At 35.8% G+C, this 12,198-nt stretch overlaps 1 protein-coding gene across 1 annotated transcript in view; it reads right to left on the bottom strand.

Annotated features, from left to right (window-relative positions):
* Positions 1-3,690: 3,690 nt before the first annotated feature.
* The window catches only part of eng (endoglin), a 51,673-nt gene continuing 43,165 nt past the window's right edge, over positions 3,691-12,198 (bottom strand). Inside the window, exons 12-14 of the mRNA XM_038294974.1 lie at positions 7,428-7,538; positions 6,652-6,699; positions 3,691-6,565 (exon numbers count right to left, since the gene is read on the bottom strand). Coding sequence (XP_038150902.1) covers positions 6,444-6,565; positions 6,652-6,699; positions 7,428-7,538 — 281 coding nt within the window. The 3' untranslated portion in view covers positions 3,691-6,443. The remainder of the gene's footprint in view (positions 6,566-6,651; positions 6,700-7,427; positions 7,539-12,198) is intronic.

Below are 12,198 nucleotides of genomic sequence, written 5' to 3' on the forward strand. Positions count from 1 at the left end.
AATTAGTAGGAAATTGTGAGTACAGCTTGATTGGATGTGGTTCTACTCTAATACACATTGACTAGCAAAGTTTAATAAAATAGCTTCCTTATCTCATAATATAAAGTAGAAAGTTAATGATTGTATGCAACTTAAGGCCCAGTCCCAATTCACCTCATACCTACAACCACTAACCTTCACCCACATCAACACTACCTCAAATTGAATCTATTAGTGTTAGGGCTTCATAATCTTCCATAAGATGGGACAAAAGAATAGGCAGTGGTGTCAAAAGTACACACATTTGTTACTTAAGTAGAAGTAGAGATACTGCAGTTTAAAAAACCTCTGGTAAAAGTTGAAGTATCAACTTGTCCTCTTTACTCAAGTAAAAGTGAAAAAGTGTGTGCTCCAAAAACTTCTTAAAGTATAAAGTAATCTTAAAAAAAAAAGCCAGATACCACTATATGAATTGAAAGCTCAATTTTTTTTGACTATTTCGAAAATGAGATAGGGCCAAGGATAAGGGAGGTCTTGTTGGTCACCATCTCCCGACCAAACTATTGGTACTTCAACAGACCAGGAAGCAGATTTCTCATCTCCATCAGAAACCATACATCTGCTGGATGCTGATTTTTTTTTTATACGTCATATTAAATTAAGCGTTCATTTCTGCATGTTCTGCTCCAATGAATTTAATGATAATATCGCGCATGCTCTACTAAACCTCAGAGGATAAGTCAGAGCGCAGCAGTACAGGAGGACCAGCGGAGGCTGTAGGCTTTGCTTTGCGCAGGAGGTCTGGAGCGCTGCGGGGCGGAGCGGTGTGGGCCAGAGGTTGGGTCCGGATTAGCCAGCAGGTGGGTCCGGATCTTAACCGCGGTTTGCTAATCCGTGACCGCTGCATTAAACTGAAGCCAAAAGTAACGATAAACGTTTGTTTTAAAAAAGTAAGGCATAGAAAGTACAGAGTATAGATACCTAAAAAGTGCACTTAAGTACAGTAACATAGTATTTGTACTTCATTACTTGACACCTCTGGTAATAGGAATGCCATGTTGATGCTCAGGTATGTTTTTTTGCCTTTGCACATACATCGAACCATAAAAGAGGAGACAATTTTTTTTTTAAATCAAAATGTAAGATAGAGAATATAATGTTGACAAGGGAGGAAATAGGAAATGCTCTTAAAAGGTTTGAGCGCAGGTTTTAAAAAACTGTTTAAATGCAGCCGTAGAAGGACTGTTTCCTTCCTTTAAGTGCTGTGTCCACCCGGTGGCCTTATCCTACCAACAGCCATACTGCTCTGATCCTCTGCATCTAGCCTCGATAGCTAGCCTAGGCCAGCCTTAGCCTCTCCTAGCTCTGCTGTTTTTTCTCCGACGAGTTTCCCTGCTCTCCTCCTGAACTAGCACTGGCAACCCCCCGAACCCTCCCAGCTCTGGTGTGCTGTTTACTTGGCAGGTTCCTCTGACCTCAAGCATTGGTTACTTAGCTACAGGGCTGAGGGGGTCCCGGCTGGCCACTTCAGCTCTTATCTGGTTCTCTCACTGCTGTCTTTCTCGCTGCATCCCACTGCTCCTGTCTAAGATCCAGAGCGCCACCTTACCTTTTCTCTGTTGTTCGGGAGAATCTGATGAATCCATGGAGGCCAAAGGCAAATGTTTTATTTGGCTTTCAAAACTAATAAAAAAGAAACTGCAAGTTGCTCTGTAGGATCCCTGTACTTCATGTTTTCATGAAGAAAAAAAATGAAGTGGTTTTGCAAATTTTAATCATTAACAACAGCTCTGTCAAGGGGAATGGTCTGAAATTATAGCAAACTACTCTTAGAAATAGTTGAATTGTTAAAGGCAATTCTACCTGACACTCAAGAATTCTTTAAACTTCTGGCTTTGAAGAAAGAAATACAATAAAATCTCTAAAACAAAATAGGGAAACCATTTAATTTAGAACATAACTATAATTTTGTGTATAAACTTCTGATTTCAACTTTTGTCATAGTGTAGCATCAATTTGTCCCAAAAAAAAGCAAAAACTTGAATATCTTGAGAAGGTTTTTACAGTTTTGATATAGGAGGCTATGCTGCCTTTACTAATCTTATTTTACATCATCTTTTTTGAAGCAGAATTCCAACTAATAACTTACAACATCTGTATTTAACTAAATGTAGTAGATAGTTGGCCTTGCATTTTTTTAACAGTCCCTTTTACTTAACATCGAAGCTGACAGCTGTGTTCTACAACAACTGGAAAAGAAAATCCTAGGTAAATACATTTATTTTCTGTTTGGAAATATATTCATGGAACCTGGTGCCGAGTAGTATACTGACATGTTTGTTTTAAATTTACATACAAACACAAAGACTTCATGAAGCCGTTACCCTCTCACACCTTGATTTTGCCAGAAAGTACTGTGATGGCTGCTTTTGCCCCAAGGCTATTGTTGGATCCTTTATGCATAGCCCAAATAACACTCTCTTCATAAGGCATACTTTTGCAGACAAGAACAGATTTGTACACTGAGATGAAAACCATTCAGTATACACTGAGGCAGAAACACAAACAATGTCTGCTTTTCTTGGCTGAGTGGTTCCATCGTCCTATTCTGGAGATAGAGACGTTCAATAAACAATTTTTGGTTTTGTATCATTGCTCTATTCAAAACAAACTGATGAAATTAGCTTAAAAAGAGCGTAAAAACACAAAAACCAGAATAGTTTTTTAGATATGAAGAAAAACCAACTTTACTTTCATTATCTTACAAAAAATGTTATATAGAGAGACACTTTACTTCAATTCAGCTATAAATCTTTTTTCCAGTTCACATATTGTGAGATCAGAATGATTGTATGGATTTCATGCTACATTAGTAAATGTATTTTTGTTTTGCACAGCTTGAAACATGCACAGCACAAAACTTGAAGTGTTAAATTTGTCAGTGTAAATCAAAACTCATCTTTATGTCTACATGTTTTTTTATAACATAAAAATAGAACTCAAATTAAACTGAAAATCTTATAGCCATAAAACATTGACCACATTCAGTAATTATGAAAACTGTATATTCACACCACATGAGCCCTAGGCACTGGACTGTTGTGTGAGTCTCTTCTATCCGGATTACCTAAAACAATGCCAATAATTTTGTCTTAATGAATTCCCTCTTCCCTTCAGTTTAAAGGTCCTATATAGATGATAATGGTGGTTGGGATGCAGAAAGAACTGAAATTGTTAAGAACCTTACTGAAAGAACTGGGCTTAGAAAATTTGCCTGCAATTGTACCAAAAGACAACGAATAAACTGAAAACTGCTGCTTTAGGATTAAATGATTGTTAAAAGATAGTGTAATTATTTGTTTCTCAATAAATTACAGCTCAGGTATGTTGTATCATTTGCTGTTTCTGTGCTTTCACTGTACTTTTAGGCTTGTAATGTGTATTCGGCATTGCTGCTCTATCTGATTCAACCTTATAGATTCATAATGCTCCAAATTATACAATATAATGTCAAGAGTAAATAAGAAAGGAAGTACAAATGTCTCATATTTACTTTATTAAGATTATTTTAAAAACAAAGAATTTTGGTAAAGAAAGACAAACATTTACTAATTATTACCAAGGTTCATTCTCATCAAATTAATCATATTGAAAAGGTAAAAGGCTGCCCACTTGAGCACAAAAATAACACTGCAGGGTTAAACACAAGTGGATGAACTGACAGGCTGTTTAATTTCACCGTTGTGACAAATACAAAGGTTGCTTTAACCCGGGCAGCTTCCATGTTCCATGTCATATCAAAACATGTACGTCAGTAATAAAAATAAAGGCTGGACAGCCCACTGATAACAGCATGCTGAATGGTATTCCAGGATGCACTCAATAGTGAGACATCCTGTCATCAAATTCTGACGTGACATCGCCACCACACAGTCTAGAGAATATACAATGAGCAAAGTATAATGTCAGTTTATACATATTTGGTATGTTTTTGGCTCACAGAGGAATTTAGAGGAAAAAGGTCAAACAGGGTGAGCCTGGCTGCATTTGATGTGACATGCATCATCTCAAATAAGTGGAAAAAGTCAAATTCATACATTTAAAAAATAAAATACCTACAGTATTGTGCCTTGTTTTTCGGAACTTGCTCCAAATAACAAATCAGACTAAAGATGATTTTAAGAAAGGCTATAATACCATACCTACATACACAAAAAATACATATAAACATAACAGACAAGTTATTCTCTAACCATATTGCACAAATTCTCAAGTGGCAATTTGTACTGACCCTCTTTGTTCTGTCTTAACATAAGAAGACAATTAGAAATAAGAAAGTAAATGCACTTACATATAAAAGAGGAAAATATGCTACACATATCCCAAAACCTGTAGGTTTGGAACATGTCAGAATATAGCTAAACAAGAACAAATAAAACAGGGTATTTTCATAGAGCCAATAATATGGATTTTATTTCAACCAAAAAAAAAAAAAAAAAAAACCTAAACTAAGTTCAGAAGCAATTGAAAAGACACAATGATGCTACTGTCTGAATGGTCTATTCAAAACTGACTTACACTAGTAATGAAAAGATACATTCAGTCGTTAACTTGAAACACATTTATGCATCTATTCTTCAGTTTTGGAAAAGCAATTTCATTGTACTTTTAACTTAATATTCAAAGTTTTCATACCAGAATATCAACCATCTGCTTGTCTGTATACCTGTACAATAACCTTTATTCTAATCAAAAGGAGATACTTTGAAACGATATGCCTATAGAAAAGGGGACTGCATTGTAAAAGGGACAAATACCTTTTCATTAGGCAAATAAGTCTAAAGAAATGGAAGGTTACCTTATAACAGACATCAAGGTTGTCACAGTTTTCCGAACAAATTTTGAATGGAGCGATGATGCATACAGTAAAGGTGTAGTAGAGTTCAAAGAAAGCATTTTAAACTCAAATGACTGCAAAACAGAAAGGATAAGCATGGGCTGGCTATATTCTGAATAAAAGCTAAATGAATATAAAGAAAAGGGGATATTTAAAACAAAAAAAAGTCATATCTTAGTATTTAAATCTGTACAGAAAAATACAATCACCAAATCTTATTATATATTTAATTGAATATATAAAGGTCTGTTCCACAGACATAAAACATATACAGCAAATTTGTAGGTGATGTAAAGACCTGGTTTTCTCTGTCATAGTTGCAAAGGAAATTTAACTAAAATTTTACGCAGATGCTATTTGGAAGGCAAAATCCTCATGACAAATAAAGGTGAATGGGTGCTAGTTATTAACAAGCAAATGTGTGATTGCTGGAAATTGATTTGCAGTAATTTGGTGAAGGATTATTAATGTATTACTTAGCTCTGGTTATTGAGCTACATCTTAATAAAAGGGTTCTCTGCAATTAACTTGAAGCATTCACCGATCATGTAAATACAAAAAAAATCCATTTTAGTCTCCAATAAATTTCTTCTTTTATAATTACTTGGATAGTTTTGTTAGATTACTAGTAGATGAAGCACATCAAGTCTAATATGAAATGAAGGCTAGGGAAAACAATATGATGACACTTATTTATCCACTGGATAACAAGATAATGACACCATGTTTATTTTGTGAGCTACAAATGACCCACAGGGCCACTTAAGGGTTAATATTAGGTAGCAAGAAATTAAAGTAAATCAAAAAAGAATAAAGAAAAACAATAACTTCACTACAGAAATCTAGTTTTAAGTCTTACCTTAGCTCCAGACTTCTACTAAATTAGAGGTAGCTATCAAACCATGATCCTAGGACTCCTAATTGATCAAAAATTATAAAAGGAAGTATTCCATTTTTTATTCTGAAATGCCAAGGCAAACAAATTCAATCTCAGTGATGTTGTGGACAAATTTCTCTGAATCAACTTTGCACAAAATCCAAAAAAACGTTTTTTTTTTGTCATTTTTCAAAAGACATCTATTTATGTGTTTTTCAAAGCCTGTCTTTGGACCAGTTTGACTCTTGGATAACTATTATTGTGCTCCCATCACACAAGCACAATTCATTGGAAAGAATGCAGCGAATTTCCTGTTAGCTCTTGTGGGGATATGGTTTGTTTTTCCTGTTGCTTGGAGCCAATTCTTGTTTTTTTTTTTTTTTTGTTTTTTTGGTTTGGCCTCTGTAACATCCTGTCTGAGGAATTTAAACGTACAGAGACTGCAAAGGAAAACATTACAAGCCTTAAACTTTGATAACTCACCCTTTATTCTTTTCCATATCTAACTACAAACTCCCAGATCCATTTTAGACATAGTATGTCAAAAACCACCTGCTGTGTTTGTTGAAACCACAACTTTAACAGGACAGGGTATAAGGGAATTATTTTTTAAGTACTGGCACAAAAAACAAACCCCATCAAGATAAAATAGCAGTACTGGTGTCTCTGCCAGGTAAACCCGCAATGTTTTCATGCCATGCTGCTGGTCGGTGTGCTCTGGGTGCTTCCGATGCTTGCATTTGCGCTGCTATTCTCAGAGGGAGATGGGTTAGATGAAACAGGTTGTCGTTTTGCACTTGAACAGGGACATCCTGGGAAAAAAAAGGTACAGGCTGATAAGATCCTTGCCACGGGCAAAGCAAAAATAAAATGATAAAGAGCTGTTAACATTTCTCACCAGGAAAATTGACAGCTGTTGATCTCATACCCAGTCCAGCTGGGTATCCTGAATAAAACACAAATAGACCATTTTAACACTATACTAATCAGTTTGGTCATTTCATAGTAGAAACACTGTATCCATTAAAGGAAAGAATGACTGTTAACATCAGTGAAATGTAAGCATTAAAAAAGCAACTTTAACACTAAAAAAAGATCAGTTATGAGTAATATTTTAACCTTCTGAGGAAGGTGCACTGATAATGTTTTCAGTCAATAAACTGAATGATGTTCCACTTGATTTATTCTGGTCTTTGGGACAATAAGTAATTTCAGTTGATGACTGATTGTCTAAGTGGTTCATATAAGGGTATTTAAGTGTATTAATTCTATTTTGGCACAATAGTATTATGGAACCTACTTTTTAAAATCTTTTTCCAAAGACCGTTTGTGTTTTTGTAAGGACAGTTGAGATATGATACATTTTCCTTGTGTTCCATCATCTGTACTAAGAGAAGAATCTTGTTAAGCCATTTGATATTATTAACAAACTAACTTAGAGACAGTAAGGGATTTTAGTGATGTGGCAACAAAGTAATGTAGAGACGTGTCTCATCAGCATACAGTACACATGGTTGGAAATGTTGCAAAGCATATTTTTTCAAGCTAGGTAGAGAGTTAATGGGATGATTAAATGACCTAAGACCTAAGAATTAGGCAGATGAATCCCTACATGTAATCTGGTTTTGCTCAGTTGATAATTTGGAAATCTCTTAAAACAGAACATGCATTTACCTGTTTTAATCTTGATAAACCACAGGGCTCCAATAAGTAACACTCCAATCAGGAACCCTCCAAAAGCGATGCCAAGAACACCGGACAGGCCAAAATCAAAGCATGGCTGGTCTGAAATGTTAATAAAACAAAACAAAAAATAAAGCAAGGAAAGCTTTGGTTAAAACTTTGTAAAGGAAATTATCTTCACTGCCATTATAAGATCAAATGTAATCCAATTTTTACACATACATTTTTCATAAAATGTGCTGGTAAAGTTGTATCTGATGTGATTCCCTCAAAATAAAGTTAGAAGAGTATTACAGTTGGCTTTTCATAAAGTTATAAAACTGCACCCAAAAACGGATTGGTCAATACAACCAAAAATGTTGAATTTTACTAATCTCGTTGGTAATCTTTTGGTTTAAGCAACGAATCTCTTCTGGTAGTGTTTTAACCAACCTATATTGGAATAAGGGCAAGCCAATACAAATTGGTACTTTGACCAAAATATTGGTTAATTAGTTTAACAACATTGAACATCAGAACCAGGGCTTGAACCTTTAACCCTACAGTTTCAGGGCAACGTGCAACCTGCATCCAACACTATTGTTACTGCTAGTCTGGAGTTTAAAACTAGTTAATGCTGATGTTATGACAGAGGTTAAAGCAAAGATGTCCATGCTTCATTTACATATCAATGTAATCGTTCTATAGGTCAATCACTATTGCATACTATTACACACTATCAGTTACCATTTTCAGTGGCTGTCGGTTAACCAATTAAATTGGTCGATCCAAAAGCAATGGTTTTGTCAGTATCTGACCAATATATTGGGCATTTTAAAAAAATTTGTTTAATTAACTAAATTGTTTTTTTCCAACTAATCCATTCTTAGAGTGTGAATTCACAGTGTATCCTATGTTTACATGTATGCATAAAAAGCTTACTTAGGTCTAAATATAAATAAAAAGTAAGGGCTTAAGTGAAACATCATATCTTGTCTAAAGCTTGCCTGTGTTTTGCTTCCGATACCCTCTGTATTTTCTGAATTTTGCATATACACTGAGATCCATGGTGGGAAATTCAAAGTGTCCTGCTGTGTTATGATCAGGCACATTACTGTAGCATATCCCTTTACTAATTTTTCTTACATGTTAAAGGGAAGGCAACATTTTTGAGAGAACATTTTATTTACAAGACTATTTAAAGTGCTGTACATGAATAGAACATAAATAAAAAAGTAAATCACAATGCCATAACAAAGACAAGTAAAGAAGTCAAAAGACTAATGTTGCATCAACGTTGAATGATTACCCCATATGCCCCATTTACACTACCCCTCTGAAACCAATCCGTACCGCGTTCGGACCAAGCTTGGATCAGTTACTGGAACCGTGCCGACCGTGGCTGCTTACGACCATTTACACATTATGCTGACACGGCTCCCTGCCTCCTATCGGCGGTCCACGACAGTAGAGCTCTTAAGGCGGGAATTACTCAAACAAAAATGGCGCCCCCATAACATTCAGTAACGTATCTGCCTCCTCCGACCGAATTTCACTGAGAGCCTCAGTCTTGGCATTAGCCCAGATCGCACCATGTTCTTTTGATACCATTTATTGTTAATAAGCAAAAAAGAAGTTCGTGTTGTGAACAGGTGAATAGATCTGTTAATTAAAAAGCCGGATACGGTGGAAAACCCGCAAAATGAGTCAGATGACTGTAAATAGGAGATGACATGGTCTGCTCATGCGCTCTTTGTTATCAGAGAACCGAGCCAGAACTGAACCGGTTCCAAGCCCTACTGTTGAACTAGTACTAGATTTAGCACGGTTCGGTTGTGTCTGGCATGGTTTAGTTCAGTTGCGTTCCATTTACACTCAACAGTTATCTCAGTTACAGTGCTCGGGCTGTTCTCGGCACGGTTTCAAAAGGGTAGTGTAAATGGGGATATAGTGGTCATATAATTATTTGGTAAAATATAGTATGTTGTAAACCGGGTTCTGTCAGTTTATGAATCCACAGGTGAGTAAAAGGCTTAGACAAACAGAAGCTATACATGTTTATCTGTGCAGTGTAGTTCTTTTTTTAACAAATTAATAAGAGTTCATCTGAACTAACACTATATCATAAACTAAGAACTTATTGCAAGGCTCGAACTCAGTGCCTTACATTATATAAAAAAAAATAATGTTTGAAATACATAAAAGAGGATATTCATCCAATTAATAAAATAGTTAAAGTAGTTGTATTTTTTGTAACACTTGTGAGTAACACTAGCCATCCGCCTAAACCACCTCCTTCATTTGGGAGGTCAATTACTACCTTAAAAAAAAAAAAAAAAAAAAAAACATCTATAACCTGATTGCCAGCCACTAGTAGAAATTTTTGTTTAGCTAAGCCAACATTTGAATTGGCATTTTTCATTAAGGCATTAGATGTTTCTTGGATAATTTTGGTTAAACAGCATCACAAAAAAAACAATGAGCTGGTGTCCGTCACCCTATGAGAGGTCCAGGACAAAGTTGGGAGGAAGATTAGAGATGAAAAATATGGCAGTACTGAAAATGTATTAGGACATTACTCTCCATCCATATTGACAAGCTGAGCAACAATACCCTTCTTTACAGAGTCCACCAAAAGGACCATGAGACCTGTAAACCACCTTCAGAAATCTAAAGGTAAGGTAGGAGTATCAGTTAAGCTTTTTTTTCATGTGCTTCACAAAACTCATTTTGATTGAAGAGGACCAAGATCGAAACCACAGATAACAGAGGAGGGAAAAAATATGTTCAGATTAGTTCAACAATAAACACCTTGACCTTGTAAAACAGCATGTGTATTAAAAAACTAACATCATCCTAGCCTTAAACAGTTTCACTTTAAAAACAGGTTTTGGGAGCATGATGATTTTTTGTGATACCGTTAAATGGAAAACTTAGAAGTCTACATCTCTAACATATTTTAATCAAAATTCAGAACTAAGACTCGATGCTGGATCTACCAAATGCTCTATACAGTATGTGCCCATCTGAGCCTGCACACTTTGTAGGGGTAAAAGGCTCTTAGATATATTCATTCCAAAGGACTTGTATCTGTAACTGCAACATATTAGAAAATATTGACCACTTTAATCTGTGTAGGAAAAAAGAAAGATCTTAGATGTCCCTGCATCCTTTTGTGACCATATGATTTCAATTTGACGATGTTAACATTGAGAAATGTTTGGTTTTTCATATGCTATTGTGTCTGACTGAGAGGAATTGATTGTAAAATTGTAATTTACAACAGCACCATGTAAGCTGTCAGAAATCTTCAGCAAAACAGGGCCACTAGTCTTGTTCTGTATTGTATGAAAATCGAGACGGTGGAAACAGATGTTTTTTTTTTTCTCTCTACAGTGCTGCGTAGAGATCTTCTGCAAAGCAAGCAGAACATTTCTAAGAAACTAATCATCACCTGTGCATGAGTTTCTCTCACCTCCCTCTGCCCGCCTCCTGTTTCCTGCTGGAACAAGCTAAGTAAAGTTTTGCGATAGATTTCATATAACACAGCTCACATGCACTGATATAGCCTTGAGGGGGGTACACAGGGGAAAGAGAAAAAGGTTTTTTGAGAAAACATACCTCTACCCAACACACCAGGTGCATTTAAAATAAGATAGTGTGGAAATATGCTGGAGTGAGCAGATATCATTCTTTTCATTAGCAGATATATATCAATAATATTTGCTCTCTTATAGAATATGCAAACATAAACGCTAAGAGTCTATCTTAAATTACTCAGGGCACTGAAACGGGGACATCTGGTGGCCTTTTATACGGACTGCAGTCCAACGCTATCAGGCTGCAAAGGAACATTCTTTGACCATGAATGGGGAAAGAGCATCACAGCATCTTAAGGGGGCCTTCCTAAGAGACTTGTTTTCTCCAGTCATTGGCTCTGCTAGTTTGTATAAGCAATCCTTTGACAGCAAAGCTGAATAAAACAGCAGCAGGAAACAGAAGCTGCCGTGCAGGTGGGGAGGTATGGAGAGACAGCAGGCCTGCATCATGACTCCCTGCCCCAGTATAAAAACGAGCAAACAGGAAGGATTGCTGAATAGCACACTCAGTCCTGCTTGATAAAGGCTTGAAAAACAATGCTGCCTGATGCCTTACGCTTATTTATACCTCTTATTCCATCTTCATCACTAAGCTTGTCAGATTTCCACAGTTTAAAGGGAAAAAAAGTAGTTTTTCTCTGACATACCTTCATTTATACAGGGAAACCAAGATTATTGATTGTTATTAATTTTAAATAAACAAAAACAAAAGACATATATACCTAAATTGTTATATGTGAGGAAATTAAATGGTGGCACATGCGTTTTGCAATCACAGGACGTTAATTACTTATTATAATTACTTATGTTGGAATCCCACACATCTATAAATTGTTTGTTAGGATATATTTTTACATTAACAATAAAAGATTTTTCAATAGACCAAAAGGCGTGGAAGCTCAAAGTACACATGGATGTTTTGTAACAATCAAAACCTTGTGTATGGCTTACAAACTGTTCTGTAGCTCAACATTACTTTGATGATTAAATGTTGATTCACTACTTAGAACCCAAGCCTTTTTCACCATCACAATGGTAAAGAAGCTAGTATGAGTTCCAGTGCAACACTGACATTAAAGCAACAGGTTTTCCACTGAAACAACAAGACAAAGATGGGAGTATATTGTACGCTAAAGTTTTATGTATAAAGCCAGATATTGTCTGACACAAAATGATATTCATAG

The sequence above is a fragment of the Cyprinodon tularosa genome, unplaced genomic scaffold, assembly GCF_016077235.1.
Source record: "Cyprinodon tularosa strain WSP-4 unplaced genomic scaffold, ASM1607723v1 ctg349, whole genome shotgun sequence".
Lineage (NCBI taxonomy): Eukaryota > Metazoa > Chordata > Actinopteri > Cyprinodontiformes > Cyprinodontidae > Cyprinodon > Cyprinodon tularosa.